Source organism: Archocentrus centrarchus, chromosome 22, assembly GCF_007364275.1.
Source record: "Archocentrus centrarchus isolate MPI-CPG fArcCen1 chromosome 22, fArcCen1, whole genome shotgun sequence".
In the NCBI taxonomy this organism is placed as follows: Eukaryota; Metazoa; Chordata; class Actinopteri; order Cichliformes; family Cichlidae; genus Archocentrus; species Archocentrus centrarchus.
The window spans coordinates 8,744,841-8,762,675 of record NC_044367.1 but is presented as its reverse complement, the minus strand read 5'-3'; the positions used below and the strand labels follow the sequence as shown (position 1 = coordinate 8,762,675).

General features: G+C 39.2%; 2 protein-coding genes across 2 annotated transcripts; both read right to left on the bottom strand.

The window, feature by feature from the left end:
• Window positions 1–315: 315 nt before the first annotated feature.
• On the bottom strand, window positions 316–1,690 carry LOC115772925 (interferon alpha-inducible protein 27-like protein 2A). Its single transcript, XM_030719377.1, has 4 exons — window positions 1,596–1,690; window positions 1,437–1,457; window positions 1,195–1,356; window positions 316–578 (listed from the first exon to the last, which is right to left on the bottom strand). The coding sequence occupies exons 1-4, from the start codon at window positions 1,603–1,605 to the stop codon at window positions 493–495; spliced, it is 279 nt and encodes a 92-aa protein (XP_030575237.1). The 5' UTR covers window positions 1,606–1,690; the 3' UTR covers window positions 316–492.
• A 7,408-nt stretch (window positions 1,691–9,098) lies between these two features.
• On the bottom strand, window positions 9,099–10,094 carry LOC115772881 (interferon alpha-inducible protein 27-like protein 2A). The gene is made up of 4 exons (XM_030719310.1): window positions 10,021–10,094; window positions 9,863–9,892; window positions 9,607–9,768; window positions 9,099–9,414 (listed from the first exon to the last, which is right to left on the bottom strand). Exons 1-4 carry the CDS (start codon window positions 10,028–10,030, stop codon window positions 9,332–9,334), a joined length of 285 nt encoding a protein of 94 aa, XP_030575170.1. The 5' UTR covers window positions 10,031–10,094; the 3' UTR covers window positions 9,099–9,331.
• Between the last annotated feature and the right edge of the window lie 7,741 nt (window positions 10,095–17,835).

The window sequence follows — 17,835 nt, the reverse complement described above, 5'->3', positions numbered from 1 at the left end:
TTTTGTGATTGCGATCAGCTGTACTCCCCACCTGTTGCCTGTTCCCTGATTATCCCTCTGTGTATTTATTGTCTCAGTCCTCCATTGTCTAAAATAAACCAGCGTGCTTTCAGTTGATCTGCCTGTCTCAGCGTTTTGCATTTGGGTCCTCACCTCTGCGCTCTCCACATGGTCAGCCACTGCTCACGTAACCGTGTCATTAAGAGTACAATTAGCTGTACAGTGCTGTAGAAAATTATAACTGAGATCTGATATGCCTGAGGCTTAAACATTCACATCATAATACTTAATTTAAAATAAGACAATGAGGCACTAAACATTTTAAAGCTTTTTTATTGAAGCATTTTTTTTATTTTGGTAGCCAGAGCATAAGAATGAAACTGTGTTTGGAAACACTGGCAAGTGTCTCAGAACAGAATCAAAAAAATCCTTCATCAGGGTAACAGGACTTCCAATTTTGGCGTAAACAAATAGATTAACTCTTCTTGATTTTTAGCCGATGAAGCTCGCCAACCATCCCACTGCTGCTCCAGCACCAGCCGCAGCAGCACCAGCAGTAGCTGACAGACCAGCTGCACCTGCAACATTACACAAAAAAGCTGATAAATATTTATGTTTATGCCAAATAAGTAAATATACTGCGCTGTGGAAAAGGATTTGCCTCCTTCCTGAATTCTTAGTGTTTTGCAGACTTGTCACAGTTAAATGTTTCAAATCAACAAATTCTAATATTAGACAAAGATAAAATGAATAAATACAAAATGCAGTTTTTAAATGATGAATTCATTTTTAAGGCAAAAAAACTTTCAAACCCTCCTGGAACTCTATGAAATAATAATTGCCCTCCTTGTGAAATTGTGAATTAACTGTGATTAACCACATTTTTAGGAGAGCTGAGTTCAATTTCATGCAGCAGTGTTCAAATGTGACATTTTTTAAAATCTTTATATGTTAATTTCTATATGTTGACAATATACCCCACACTTGTAAGAATCATGGTTTCTAGGTTATCAGGCTTTTCGGCCAATAAATCATGAAGTTGACCTTGAAGTCCTTGGTGGATGGAAGCCAAATGTTAATGGATTGTTTTATCAGACGTAATTTAAAAATTTTCGAGCTATTGTGTTTACAGACAGAATGACATATGAACAACCTCCTTGGTGAAAGTAAAGATCAAATTATGCCTCAAATTACCTGCTGACTGTAAAACAGCCACCACACTTCCAGCTGCAACTCCTCCTCCACTGGCAGTTGCAGCTGCAGACATCATGCTTGCAGCACAGGAGCCTGCAGCTATTCCAGCTGAGGTGAAACCAACTGCCCCCAGAATAGCAGGAGCAGCGACCACTCCAACTACTGCAGAAAGACAAGAGGATCATGCATTGATTAATAATTAACAATTAATGTCCAGTTTCCCGATCAAATGAACTCCTTACCTGCTCCTGCAGCAGCTGTCACTATATGACAAGATAAGAACACACATTAACATCGAACTAGACTACAGCTCAGCTGTTTTTGTTGTTGTTGTTGTTTTTTGTTTTGTTTTGTTTTAATCAAAGGTGATTTAAACGCACAGAAACTCTCAAATCACTCACCGGGATCCATGTCTTTATCTGCACTGACAACAAGCTCTGAACTGGGCTGATTTTTATACCACGCAGAGTTTCATTTGCTCAGAAACAAAACTTTGTGCTCAGAGCTGAACAGAAGAGGGCGACAGAGAGCGACACAAACTGTAGCGCCGGTGTAGTGCCAAAAAGTGATCATCTATTAAAAAGTGCTTATTGATCTTTCTTTGTGGCAGGATTGTTCTTTCTTGTACAAAAACGAGTTGAGATCATTCATTAGAGATATGTTTGAGATGTGTTTGACAGATTATAAGTCAACAAGTCATTTACAACAGTTTAAATGCTGGAAATCACTTTTTGGCAAACGATCCATGCCTGAGATGGACATCATCGCTCTCAGTGGGGCAATAATACAGTGAAAGAGTCAAGTCCTCTTGTTTTTAGTTTTGTATAAAACAGATACATACGTAAAATAAAATAACCAAGACACAAATCATTTTGTACATTTTGATCGCATTAATGTGTTTTGTGAAAAAACAGCACAGCGTTACAGCACTCGGATTATAGTTACGCTTTGCTTTACTGAAGCATGAAGCTGAAACTTCACTACTTGTTTGTTTGTTTTTTGTATCTTTTTTTTCTGCCATACCTGCAGAGAGAAAACAGTCATGTCAGGCAGATGATCAAATAATTAGGTCAAGCAACTGAGCTACAGAGAAGAGGGGAAAGCTTTATTCTCTCTGCAACATGTCTGTCAAGTTTTTTGAGCAATTAGTGGTAAAATAGTTACAGGGAACATCCAAAACTAAGGGCAGCCAAGTGGCAGAAGGCTTCCTCCTTCGTGCCCTTAGAATCTCATCTCTGCTTTTTGCAGATGATCCTCAACCTTTGTGGATGGCCGTGTTGGGACTCATAAACTGATTGTTTTACCTGATGGAAAAAAATGTGAACTTGAAAAGTATGTCTCTGTGATGCTTCAAAGGCACAAAAATAAACATTTTGCATATCTTTGTTTCTGTTTCTGCAACACAAACATTTTAAGGTCTCTGTTATGCATCTGTGCAGTCTGTCACATGCATTTTACTGAATGAGCTTATTAAATCAATCAAGATGGAAGAAAAAAAAATGAATCCACAAAATGTGGCCAGATCATTTCAGACAAGGATACAGCAGACCAGATGAAGCCATTTTTGTGAAGTTTTGTCAGTGGCAGACTAAATTTTCGTCATACATAAATAATCTTGCAGGACATGTACTGTAGATGTAAGATTTTATTATGGAAATATGTGATGGCAAAAGAAAGACAAGCACATGTGTTGCAGCACTTATGATGATCCTTGCCTTTGAGTTCATGTCTCACAAACTAGAAAATTTGCTGGCAGTCTGTCTTCAAGGAGTGCACAGTGGCAAAAACAGAAATCAGTGAACTGTCTCAGGAGCATGACTGGCTAAAAAGTAGATGAAGCAGCATTTCTGAAAAGCTTAGTCATCTTTCCATCTCTGACATCTCCCTTCAAAACACTCGACTCATAAAATTATTCAAATGAATCAAAGATGCGACGTCAATACAAATAGAGAAACAACAACAGAAAAAAGGAGAGTAGAAAAAAGTCACAACAGTGTGTACCTGACGTGAAAAGTCGAACCAACCAAATCCATGTGAGAGAAGCTGTGGACAAAATGCTATGACACGAGCCCAGAAACAGTAAAGTTTTTACCATATCTTATTACATTGACTTAACACTGATACATTTTCAGATGAACGTTTATAAATTCATCCATGAGCTCATTTACTATTGAATTTGCACAGGTTTACCTCTCACTACAGTCATCATGCATCAGATTAAAGGTTGAAGGTCAATTTAAAAAATTTCCTGACACAAGGAAAGACAAGGCTCAAAATAATCATACTAACAAGAAGTAAAAACTGCAATCAGCCAGTCAGATATATAGATACACAACAGAGAACAGTGAAAAATACAATGATTTTTTTTTACACAAATTATGTTTAAAATATAAATAAGAATTCATTGAAATGGTGCGTGTTTTAAAATACCAGATGTTTATTTTTTGTTAGCCTAAAACAGAGAGCCCCGTCACCATTGCCATATCAGGAGTCCTCTTTAAGGAGCAGCAGCAGAGCTTTGGACCTGCTTTCTCTTTTGTCAAGGTCAGATATCATGTTATGTGAAAAAATAAATCACCACAGAAACAGACACAAACACTTTTCTGAAACAGCTTTTTGTTTGCACCTGATGAAATTGATATTTCTTTGGTTCTGTTGTGCTCTCAGGCTCTGCAGGCAGTGAATTCCCTTAAAGAGCTTCACTCTGAGACTGAGGAACTCTCATCGGCTCTTCAGACTCACATGAGGAAGAGATCAGAAAACAGGGTGAGTTATTGAATTTGCCAGCACGTTTGGTTGGATTACATTAGTCTGATAACTCTGCTTAGAATAAGGTTTAATTTATTTGAGCTTACTGTTTTTTGATATATTCAGTTCTTCCAGAAACATCCAGGAATTCAATTTAGGTAAAGGAAGAATTAATGTGAAGGATTTTGGGAAATCATCATTCATTCTTTCTTGTTTGCAGGGCTGGAAGAACTCATCACTCTCTTACCTGTGAGTGAAGATCAACTTGTAAATTAATTACAACAAAACAATACCCACCTGTACCTGACTGATGAATAAGGGTTGAAGGTTCAGAAGCAGTGAACACAGGTAAAAGTGTTAAACTAATGTAGCACTCATATACACCTCCAGTATGTCTCTGCACAGATAACTGTAAGAGTGAAATGCAGTGTGTGCTGGTGTACTTTATACCATGACTCTGTGTGTTACTGTGAATTAATGTCCCTGCATCAGGTATAGCAGCTGCTGTTGTGTTCACCCCAGAGAAGAACATCATCCCAGTGTCTGAGGATCAGCTGCGTGTTGCCTTTGATGGTGATGCTGTCCTCTTCTCTAATGAGTCAGAGCTTGAGTTCCAGAGAGCTGGACTACACGGATACTTGGAGCATGAGAGGCAAAATGTTGAAACTCCAATGACAGAGGTATGTATCGTAGCACAGTTCACATTTCTTCACTAATTTTAAAACACCTAAGAAGTTCGGCTCCCTAGCCGGCCTTGGGCTGGTAATCATATCTCTCCAGGTCAATGTGTGACGGTCGCTCTCTCCCCCTCAGCCCTCTCTGTGATTTGTGAAGCTGGATCTGGCGTACCACGGCTGCTGATGAACTTCCATCACTATCAGCGAACTGTTTTGGCTAGGAGCTGGCATCTGGCTCCACAATACCCTGACCCTCTTGTCTCTGTCTGGATCCCCTCCTGCCCTCGCCCTTACCCACCATATTGCTATCCTGGCTTTAAATGTGCAAATATGCTTTGCTAAGGTGGTTTTTTTGGACCCTGATTACTTTTTTTTAACCTAACTACCCCATGATGTGTGTTTGTTTCCTTTTCCGGGGACTGATTCAAGCGGCGGCGCCAGAGTGGCAGCGGCTGCGGACACCCATCTCCCCTATGTTAGTCTTGTCTGATCTTCTCTGGATGGTTGTTCCGAACGCAATTTCGTTATATTATGACGGAATGTCATTATATAATTTGTTGTATAATGATTAATTTCGTTGTGTGTATAATGACAATAAAGTTCTATTCTATTCTATTCTATTCTAAGTGTCCCACACTGGAGAAGATCAGGCCTCACATCTTCTTTGATGACCAGAAACTCCTGCACTGGAGGTTGGCACAGTGGCGTGCCTGGTGCTCTCACTAAACCAGCAATAAAAGGCAATTAATTATAGTCATAAAGAGATTATAACTGATGGAACAATGTAAACATGAACAATGTGTTCCTATAACGAATGACAAACACAACAAATAAACATACAAACATCTCTTCGATTGCATTTATTTCTGCAGTATAACTATTTTAAGTCTATCTGTCGGGTCTCTTACTGAATCACCTTTGTGTGTTTGGTCGTAGGAATCAAGATATGGAAGAAAAAGATTCAAAATGAACCCACAAAATTCATCTAGTTCTTATCAACAGTTCAAAGATAGAAGAGCAGAGGGGATTTTTGTCAGTTCTTGTTTTCATAAATGTCATAAAGTGTTTCAGAAATGTCCTCCATGAAGTAGGAGATGAAGATGTAAAGTTTTATTATGGAAATATTTGATGTCAATCTAAAGAGACGTGAGCACATGTGCTGCTGCACTTCTTACTATTGCTGCATTCAAGTTTACATGATTTAACCTGGACTGTAAAAACAGTCCAGGTTAAATCAGTATTAAATTACAGATAATGTAATTAATTTAACATTTACATAGATTTTTAGATGAATATTTCTAACTTGATAAACTCACTGAATACCAGCTCACTGTGAAAACAGTGGTACAGGTTTATCACTCATTGCAGCTGTCAGGAGTGAGATCAGAGGTTTAAAATCAGTTCATAAAAATCAGTTTTAACATCATCCATTATTTAAAAAGTGTCCCCCATGAATGTGAAAGATTAGTTTTACATTTAGCACTTGCACTGCAATATAGAATAAATTCAATGGCCCGACTTTTTTTTATCACCAGTGCAGATTCTTAAATATATTTTATATACCATAACAATAAACAATGTTAATTATTAAACATATTTTCATTTGAAGGTGGAAAAATATATCAAGCACAACAGTATGACCACTGAACTGGTGAAGTGGAAACCATTATCTCTTCATCATTGCACCTGTTAGTGGGTGGGATATTTAAGGGACAAAGTGAACATTTTGTCCTCAAAGTTGATGAGTTGGAAACAGGATAAATAGGTAAATGTGAGGATTTGAGCGAGTTTAAGGACCAAATTGTGATGGCTTGACGACTGGGTGAGAGCATCTCCAAAACTGCAGCTCTTGTGGGGTGTTCCTGGTCTGCAGTGGCCACTATCTATCAAAGGTGGTCCAAGGAAGGAACCAGCCACAGGGTCATGGGTGGCCAAGACTCTATGATATATGTGGGGAATGAAGGCTGGCCTGTGTGGTCCAATCCAACAGACAAGCTTCTGTAGCTCAGATTGACAAAAAAAATTAATGCTGGTTCTGACAGAAAGGTGACAGAATACAGTGTACATCACTAGTGTCCATGCTGACACCTGTCACCCACCAAAAGCACCAACAATGGACACAGAGCACAGGGCAATGGAAGAAGGTGTCCTCGTCTGATGAATCACAGTTTTTTACATCACCTGAATGGCCAGGTGCATGTGTGTCACTTACCTGGGAACACCTGGCACCAGGATGCACTATGGGAAGAAGAAGACAAGATGGCAGAAGCAGTGTGATGCTGCCATCCATGTGGATGTTACTTTGACACAGACCACCTACCTAAGCAGTATTGTAGACTATATACACACTGTCTTGGAAACAGTATTCCTTGATGAACTCTTTCAGCAGGATGATGCATCCTGCTTGAGGCAATCCCAGCTGCCATGTTTTTATTTTAATTTACCACTGATATTTTATTCTGTGTAGCGTAAAATAAAAACTACCCTGCTGCCATTCCACTCAATTTGGTTTTATATTTAACTTCACATCGAATTAATTTCACTCAATATTTACTTAAATTATGACTAACCTGTGTGAGAACTCACTTTGACCTTTACCAGCAACTTAAATGAATCAGACAGCAGTGTTTAACAATGCACAATTTACTTAAAACATTTGTAATACATTCAAAAGATGTTTAACAAAACATTTGACGATATCAGTTTCTCTTTAACATGACACAAATGAGTTTATTCCTTCCTAATACCTCTTAAATAACAGTATAAATAAATAGGCTCGAATCATCACACTTGTATACATTTGTATATCAAATGCTTTGTAACAGAAAAACTATTTCACATGGAGTAAATGAGGTCCCTCTTTTGTATAAACAATCAATAATAAGCTCTCATCTTTAAGAACAACACTGTGGATTTTGTGAAAAACTGGAATGTTACAGTGGACTTTAAGACAAACTAACAAAAGCAGTAACAAATATCAGCGCACATAATTTGGACCAGTGGCGGTCCTAGCCTGTTTGGCGCCCTCCTCCCCCACAGATCGCCGCAGCAACACCTAGCACACTACTCCACTTGGGGGGTAATGAGCGCCCTCTGCCTGCTGTGTGGTGTATGTAGCTTTCTGCCATGGTCTGACAGACTTTCCATCTTCCGTAATTTGCACTGAAGTGGAATAGGTTATCACCACTGCCCATCCCCAGGGTTGCCAGATCTGACTGACAGCTGCCAGCCCAACACAACAAAACCTCCATTGAAACTCATGTTAATAGCACCAGGTGTGATATATATTTAAATATACACAGCTTTGGGTTGTTGAAATTTTGGTCTTCTAGCCTAACTACAGGAGGTTTGTTGTTTTGCTTCATATAACCACAGTTAAAACTCTTAATTCTCAGGTATTTTTCTTCAGATGTTGTGTACTTATCAAATGCAGTGATAGCAATTCAATTTCATACTGTGCCACGCCCTCCAAGATATCCTGCATTATATCAACAAAGAAGTTTTATTAAAATTAAAATAGTGCAGGGACATGGATATGTATGGGAAAAATAACACAAGCTAATAAAATAAAAGGACAAATGACGATTGCTGCACAATCTACTTTTCAGATTTTTTGGTTGTAGATTTTTTTTTAAAATGAATATAGAAATATGAAGAGTTCAGATGCAAAACCTTCTAAATCTGCCTGGATACTTTTCATTTAAAAGAGCATATTTTAAAATCTGAATCCTATGGTGAATTATAGTAATATCATTTCACAGGCAATGGTGAGGTGCCTTTTTTCAAAAATGTAAATACAGTAATTTACCTACAGTACTGATCCTTCTGCAAGTTCAGAAGTCTCGTTACGACTTTTACTTCCTTTAGTTAGACAAGTTTGATCGCTAAAGATTTTATCTACACAAAACAAAGCTAGGCTCACCTTCAGCTGTGTTTACAATCTGATCACCATCATCTTCAGTGCAGCCAGAAAAAATGCTTGAAGTCACATGATCCAATCACAATTTTGTCTCTTAATGTACCTTTTAAAACAACACGGGTATCCATGAAATAATTTTGTATTAATTATTGTTCTTTCTGGCACAAACACGAGTTGTTATCATTCATGAGCAATATGTTTGACAGATTATAAGACAACAAGACATTTACAAAAGTTTAAATACAGGAAATCACTTTTTGGCCAACAATCTGTACACTTAATGTGTCTGAGATGGTAAGACCACCCTTTACCAGTGGGGCAATAATACAGTAAAAAAAAGAAAAAGCATGCATGCTTACAAATAGAGTTCTATTACTTTGTGATAACTTTGTTTTCATTTCAATCCATGTTAAACACTTTATTTTTGCCAGTTATAAGAAGCTAATATGTCCACCTTGGGACCCAATTATGTAAAATTTATGGTACAATCGAAAGTTGTTTGTAGTTTTGAAGACAACACAGATACACAAATATAATAATTAAAATAATCAGGACACAAGTTTAAACTCGTTTTCATTCTTTTATTATCATTTTCTTTTTGAAGTCGCACAATTTGGCCGCGTTAATGTGTTTTGTGAAAAAACACCACAGCATTACAGCACTCAGATTTCAGTGAAGCAAAGCTTCACTGAAGCATGAAGCTGAAACTCTTGGCAACTGTTTCCAATTAGCAACAGTAAATATATCCTTCATTATGTTTTTTTTTTTTTCCTTCATGATTTCAAGAATGGTCTCAGATGAGAGTAGCCAAAAATCCCAAAGCTCCTCCAACACTCCCCACAGCTGCAGTGGCGGCCCCAGAGAGACCTGCCATACCTGCCGAGAGAAAAACAGGCTTCAGAACAGCAGGACCATCAAATAATTAGATCGAGTACCTGAGCTACAGAGAAGAGGAGAAAGCTTTATTCTCACTGCAACATTTTATTCATCCTTTTTCTTTTAGCATACTAAAGGTTTTTGAACAATTATTGATAAAATAGTTACAGGGCACTGGTGATTTATCTTTACCTGCTGATTGCAAAACAGCCACCACACTTCCAGCTGCAACTCCTCCTCCATTGGCCACCGCAGCTGCAGACATCATGCTTGCAGCGTAGGAGCCAGCTGCTATTCCAACTGAGGTGAAACCCACCGCTCCCAGAACAATAGGAGCAGAGACCACTGCTCCACCTGACAACAATCAGGACGCTTTAATATGGGTAAATGTATGATATGAATGACTTCTCGATCAGTTTGAGTGAAAATAAATAAGTAGGTGTCTTACCCGCTCCTGCTGCGATAGCTACTGCTGTCACTGAAACACAAGAAATAAAAAAAACATCTTATCACAGCTCAGCTGGAATTATTAAGACACTTTCTGCGACTGCTAGTATCATTATATAATGTAGCTATGGATGACGTCAAAAAGACAGCTGTACTCACAGAGTCCCATGTTTCTCACTGGATGAGGAGCAGGAACGTGCACACAGTCCAGTCGGCTGTGCCTTTTATGTATGTGGGAGGGTCCAGCTGAAATTTCTTAGGAAACGAAACTGTTAGACTCACTGTGTCTGTAGCAACCTAAATAAAACTTCATTAGTCATCCTGGAACAAGTGACTGTGAGGTTGGAGCTCAGTCTATTTATGTTTTATTACATTTTTCACACATTAAGGGTTATTTCATTTGTTTGTTTGTTTTTTGGTTTGTTTGTTTGTTTATTTTGCTCCTTAAACTAAATCTTTGTTCTATTAACAAAGTTAATCACCTTTCATATAATAAAAACAAAATAAAAACAAAAAATACAAAAAATAAAAACAGCATACCAGAGCTTGTATGGGCTTCACTTGGGTGATTGCAAATGTATGTGTGTATTAGGGAGGAAAGTCAGTTTAATACAAACACATTCATAATAATTATAATTACAAAGCTCCCATGTGGTGTATTTTGTCAAGGGCTTATCAGCTGTTTACATGCTGGCAGTTAGTTTTGTTTTCTTGGAAAAAAGGAGCACTGGATCAAATAATACACCACTGCAGGTTTCTGCAAACACCTGAAGTTAAGCTCCGTGCATCATCTGAGCATCATATTCAAAAGCATAGATATGGATGTTGACTGGGAAGAGATATGTGGGTCTTTTATAGTTTTCTGACAATTTATTTTTCATGCAGTGCAGTGGGTCCTGTACATGTCGTCTAGTGCCAGGTGCTCATGATCCTCTCAGCAGTCTTGATGATGCGCTGGAGAGCTTTCCTGTTGTCTACAGTGCAGCCAGAGTACCATACTGAGATACAGTAGGTAAGGACGGACTCGATGGCTGACCTGCAGAAGCTCACCAGCAGCGGTCCAGGTCATGTCGTGGCTGATGTTCAGAGAGAGTCGTCGTCAAGACAGCAAAGGAATGAGCAGAATGAGCAGCATCAGAAACCACAGCCTTCAAAGTGTGAAGACACTGTGAGATTATTGAAATTTAGAAGAGACTGAGGGTTAAAATTTAAAATGTTTTTCACACCTTCACAAACTTAAAAAAGTGGAGCCAGGAGACACTCTCAAATGCATTTTATTAAAGCTGATTTCAGATTCTTACATTTGGATCTTTCAATAATGTAAATGTTGCTTACAGAAACCTGGAAATATTTTATCAGTAGAGGAAAAGGTTCTGTGATTTTCTATTCCTGCATCTGAAATCATTACTGGAGAAGTTGTAAGGACAGCAGATGTGCTGCACATCTTCAAATATGATTAAATTTCCCTCTGGTTTAATGTGTTGCTTTAATTTGGCACACAGCATACTCATTCATTTCTGATCACTAAATAACTGAAATACTTTCAAAATTAAATATCGGGTTCCGGTAATGGCGGCTTGCTGAGAGGACGTGCTCGCTTCGGCTCCGCTACCTTTCTGTAAAATCCTGGACAATACTCGTTATATAAGAGACTGAACAACGTCCGAAGACAGCTGTGATGCCTTTTTCGCAAAGAAAGTCCAGTAAAAATACTAGTAAGTCGACTCAATCTAAGTTATCCAACGTCACTTCTAAGGTGAGCTCTGAAGCTAGCAGCGACAATAGCGAAGCTAACACAAGCACAGACCAGGCAATGGAGGAGGAAAATGGCGAGTCGAATGAGAAGGGAAAGACAGCCGAAGCTGGTTTAGACGCAATACTGGCTGCAATTGCAAATTTGAAGTCCGATTTCTCCTGCAAACTAGATGGTATCCTGTCAGCAATAGAGAATGTGAAAAAAGATGTCAATGAATGTGCCGAGCGGGTCGGTGAGGCGGAGGTCCGGATATCTGCAGCAGAGGATAGCATCACCAGTCTGCAAGCCAGGGTCCAAGCCCTGGAAAATAAAAACAAAGATCTTGAGGAGAAAGTACTGGACTTGGAGGCCAGATCGCGACGATCTAACCTGAGACTGGTTAATCTACCGGAGGGCGCGGAGGGAGAGGATGCATGTGCCTTCCTGGAAAAATGGCTGCCGGAGGCTCTGAACTTGGCACCGTTACGCACCTCTCTGACACTGGAGAGAGCGCATCGGGTTGGTCAGAAAAGTACCATCAACCACCGCTGCACCAAGGACTCTTATCATGAAGTTCTTAAACTACAAGGATAAAATGACCGTGATAAGAGCCGCCAGGGCAAAGGGACAGATTCTCTTCAAGAACCACCCAGTGAGATTTTACGAGGACCTCGCAACCGGTGTGCACAAAAAACAGAAGGAGTTTGACGGCGTGAGACAACAACTCCGTGCCATGGGGATACGATACGGCATGATTCCTCCCGCACGACTGCTGGTGACATATAATGGTCAGTCTCGCATCTTTAACCAACCAGCTGAAGCAGAGAACTTTGTAAGGACTCTGAAAACAGAAAGTGGACCTGGGTGAGACAATGAAGACATCATCACACTGCAGTGTATTGATAGGGATGAGTAATAATTTAACCGTAAGCCAAGTAGAAACAAACAAACAAAAAAAAAAAGAAGGATAAATCGTTCGCTTATTATACTGAAGCTATGCAGATCCAGAGGCCCACAGCCAATATTATTAGCTTAATTTTCTGAACGCATTTAATAACGAGTTTCTCATGTAGCGGGGTGGGGTAGGAGGGAAAAGTATTTAGGCACAGTCGGCTGATCCTCAATTTTGTGTGGAGCAGCCTCCAGCTGTTAGATAGGTACCAGTATACTAAGGGGGGAGGAGGGTAGATAACAGAGTTCTAGTTAATAGGGGTATACTGTTCAGTGTTCATTGTTATGGATGTAGTTTTCAACGTCCAGGTGTTTTTGGTTTCTCTGTCTGTAAACTATTTGAAAGAACTGGGAAGCCCATTCAAGGTTATACGGCATGTCTGGTGGGTTAAGAATTAAAATATCTTCTTGGAACTGCAGAGGATTACAAAAACTGAAAAAAGTTAAACAGATAATGACTAGGGTGAAATCTATACACTCTGATATTATGCTATTTCAGGAAACTCACCTGTTGTCTGGTCAAGAGGCAAGAATTGGGAGGAGGTGGCAGGGCAGTATATATTCAGCACCCTATTCTTCTCAGGCAAGAGGTGTTATGATTTTGATTCATAAAACCATACCATTTCATGTGACAAGGGTTATTAAGGATAAGACTGGGAGGTATATTATTCTACAGGGCACATTGATCACAGAAAAAATAAACCTGATAAATATTTATGCTCCAAACACTGATGACCCAAAGTTTTTTCAGAATCTCTTTCTTACAATTTCATCTCTGTCTGGTAGCTATATTCTAGCAGGGGATTTTAACTGCACAATGAACCCAGGATTGGATAGAAGCTCAGGTATTGACAACTCTCATTCTAAAAGTAGACAAACAATTCAACACTTTATGAAGGAACTTAATTTGATAGATATCTGGAGGGATATGAATCCCAAGGGTTTAAAATACTCCTGTTATTCAAACACACATAAATCATATTCACGTATCGATTACTTTTTAATTTCTGCCAATTTGAGACATAAAATAAAAGACTGTCAATATGATAGCATCTTAATATCTGACCATGCGCCAAATTCATTAATATATGAAGGCTCAAGACTAAGGAGAGATCCTCCTAGGTGGAGATTTAAACAAAAATGGCTCCTAGACTCAGAATTTATATCTTTTATAGATAATCAAATTAACATCTTTTTTGAAACCAATGGGGATGAAACTTCACCCTCTTCAAGGTGGGAGGCCTTTAAGGCCTATATAAGAGGTCAGATAATTAGCTTTACAAGTTATAAGGCAAAACAAACTTATCGAAAAACAAAAGAGTTGGCAGCAGAGATTGAACTATTTGAGAGAGAATATTATCAAACGCTATGCCCAAACATCCATCGAAAACTACTGCTATTAAGAACACAGTATAACAAACTTTCTGCCTCTAGAGCAGCTTCACACCTTTTGCGTCTTAAGCAGGCATTTTATGATCAAGGAGAAAAGCCCGGCAAACTATTAGCCTGGCGCCTCCGACAACTACAAAACGAAAAAAATATTACTTCAGTCAAAAACAGTGAGGGACAGGTTCTTACTGACCCTTTAGAAATTAATGAAACCTTTAAGGTCTTTTTTGAAAAATTATACAGCTCAGACATAATACATAAGGAACAAGAGCAAAACTTATTCTTAGATACCCTCCAAATGACCAATATCTCAGAACTAATGAGTGAAGATCTTGGTGCAGCTATAACTAAGGAGGAAATATCTACAGCAATTGATCACTTGAAAACGAATAAAGCCCCAGGTCCAGATGGACTGCCAACAGAATTTTATAAAAAATTCAAAGCTAAACTGCTGCTCCCTCTTTTTGACATGTACTTGGTCTCATTTGAAAAGGGAATTCTCCCTGCCTCATTAAGAGGAGCTCTGATAACTTTGTTGCCCAAACCTGGTAAACCTTGCAACAAATGTGAAAATCTAAGACCAATAAGCCTTCTTAATGTGGATTTAAAGATACTTTGCAAAATCTTGGCTCGAAGACTAGAGAGAATATTACCTGATACAATTTCTAGTGACCAGAATGGGTTTATCGTGGGTAGACAGGGATTTCATAATGTGAGACGGGTGATGGATATCCTTTACAATTTGGAAGAAAAACCAGACACTGCTTTGCTATCATTGGATGCCGAAAAGGCCTTTGATAGAGTGGAATGGCCCTATCTATTCGAGATATTAAAAAGATTTGGTTGTGGGGACAATATCTGTCGGTGGGTTAAACTTTTATATAATCAGCCCTATGCTGAAATATTAACGAATGGAGTTATATCTAAATCATTTAAAATCAAACGAGGATGTAGGCAGGGGTGCCCATTGTCCCCCTTACTATTTATTTTAGCAATAGAACCATTTGCTATTGCGGTGCGGTCCCATAAAAACATAATCGGCTTGACAATAGGCCAACAGGAACACAGAATTGCTTTATTTGCTGATGATGTCATTCTCTTTTTGGAAAAATTGGAAAATTCTATCCCAGCCTTGTTAGACATAATAAACACATTTGGTAGGATATCAGGATATAAAGTAAATAAAGATAAATCCTCATTAATGTTACTTAACTCAGAAGAAAGAAACAGTGCTGGGAATCCTTTCCAATTCAAAAAAGCAGACTGTTTTACATATTTGGGGATTAGGATAGTACCATGTATAAATGACATTGTCGGGGTTAATTACAACCCCATGCTAGACTCAATTACATCCTCTATAGATAGATGGAACTATATGCCCTTATCACTTATAGCAAGAATTAATATTCTTAAATTAAATATAATGCCCAAACTTTTGTATTTGTTTCAGAATATCCCACTGCCACCTCCTGCCAATCTATTTCCATCCCTAAAGAATATGTTCACACGTTTCTTGTGGAACAATAGGCGACCGAGGCTACGTTTATCACTTTTGTACCTTCCGTATGATAGAGGAGGCCTCAGGTGCCCCAATCCACTTTGGTACTACTGGGCAGCTCAATTGAGGACCATGATGTACTACTTTACAGATAAGTCCCACCAACCTTGGATGAATATTGAAAATTGTTCTGTTCCTCTTCCTCTCCCACATTACGTATACTCAACAACAGTTAAAATGTTGAAAAAAAAGACAAAAAATCCTATAGTCAGAAATATGATTTCAATTTGGTATCAGGTTAAGAGGTATTTAGGCGAATCCTCCTCTCTGTCACGCTACAGCCCAATATGGGGTAATCAATCTTTCCCTCCAGGCAGGGCAGACCCTGGTTTCAGGAAATGGGCTGAAAAAGGTCTAAAGACAATAGGAGATCTTATGGGATCAGAAGGTGGGTTTGTGATGTCATTTGAAGAGTTGATTGCCAGATATGATATCCCAAGTAAACATTATTTTAAATATCTACAGGTGAGAAACTTTATCAGATCATCTCAAAATCAGTGTGTGTCAATTCCCCCACTGTCCACTTTGGAAATGGAAATGAATAAAGATTGCTTTGGGAAAAGAATCATTTCCAAATTATATAACATGTTAGCAGAGGGATCCTCCGAGTCTTCTTCATGTAAACCTAAAGCCTGGAGGGAAGATTTACAGGAGAATTTATCCTCTGAGGACTGGGAAGAGGCATGCGCTGAAGCACAAACACAAACTTCCAATACACGCCTCAAAGTACTGCAATATAACTGGCTAATGAGGACATATGTGACACCAGAAAAGCTTAATAAGTATAATGGTGCCATCCCAGACTGGTGTAACAGATGTGGAGAGGAGAAGGGGACGTTTTTCCATTGTGTTTGGAAATGCAATAAAATTCAACAATTCTGGAGAGAAATTAAACAAGCTTTAGAGATTATACTAGGTATAAAATTAGCTCTTGACCCTAAACTGTTCATTTTAGGTCTATATCCGGATGGACATCGTATGTCCAGAAAAATAATTACTGCCATGGATTTATGTTTACTACTTGCAAAAAGAGTCATAGCACTCTCATGGAAGAGCACCAGTAAACCAAAATTCATTAACTGGATTAATGAAATCTCCACAACTTTACCCATGGAAAAGATTACTTATACTATAAAGGGGAAACTACCACAATTTCAAAACATTTGGGGTCCTTTTATGGAATATTTAGAGTGTGTGGATTTAACGAACGGGGGGAGTGGGGTGGATGAGGTGTAGTTACTAGTGTCTGTGTAGATTCTCAGTTATCCAGGTCATAGTAGTCTCTGGAGCTTGAAAAAGGCTACTGGACTTCTTTTTGTTTCTTGAAGACGTTTCACCTCTCATCCGAAAGGCTTCTTCAGTTCTCAACCAAATGGTGGAGAGACCCAGGTATTTAAACCCCTGTGGGCGTAGTCCCCTGGAGGTAGTTATGACCCTCTATTGATCATGTGCTTGAACACATGTGCCCAGGTGTGAAGGGGGCGTGGGTCATATTTAATCAGTGGTTTCAGTTGAAACCAATTTAGGACTCCGCTCCATTGTTTCCTGTGGCCTATTGAGGTCACTGGAACAAAGGTGTGAATGGGGGTTGAGACGTCTGGGAAGGGAGCTCAGGACAGCACTGTAAGCGGGGGAAAGTTGGTGACGTAATCCACCTCCTCTGTTCAATGATGGTTGTTCACAGTGGACATAGATGGCTTCTTTCACTCCTCTTTCAAACCATCTGTTTTCCCTGTCCAAAATGTGGACATTGGCATCCTCAAAAGAGTGCCCTTTTTCCTTCAGATGCAGATGTACTGCTGAATCTTGTCCTGTCGAGGTGGCTCTTCTATGTTGTGCCATTCGTTTGTGAAGAGGCTGTTTGGTTTCACCAATGTAGAGGTCCGAGCACTCTTCACTGCACTGAACAGCATACACTACATCGCTGATCTTGTGTTTGGCGGGTTTGTCCTTGGGATGAACCAGTTTTTGTCTTAGGGTGTGACTTGGTTTGAAGTATACTGAGATGTCATGCTTGGAGAAAATTCTTCTGAGTTTCTCTGACAAGCCTGACACATATGGGATGACAATGTTGTTCCTCTTGTCCTTCCTATTCTCTGTAGTTTGTGTTTGGCCTTCATTCCTGTGCATCTTAGCTGATTTGATGAAGGCCCAGTTGGGGTAACCGCATGTTTTGAGGGCTTTCTTAATGTGTGTGTGTTCCTTATGCTTCCCTTCTGCCTTAGAGGGAACACTTTCCGCACGGTGTTGTAGGGTCCTGATCACCCCAAGTTTGTGTTCCAGAGGGTGGAACACAAACTTCTAGATGGAAGCCTCAACATTGAAGTTTACCGGAAGCCCA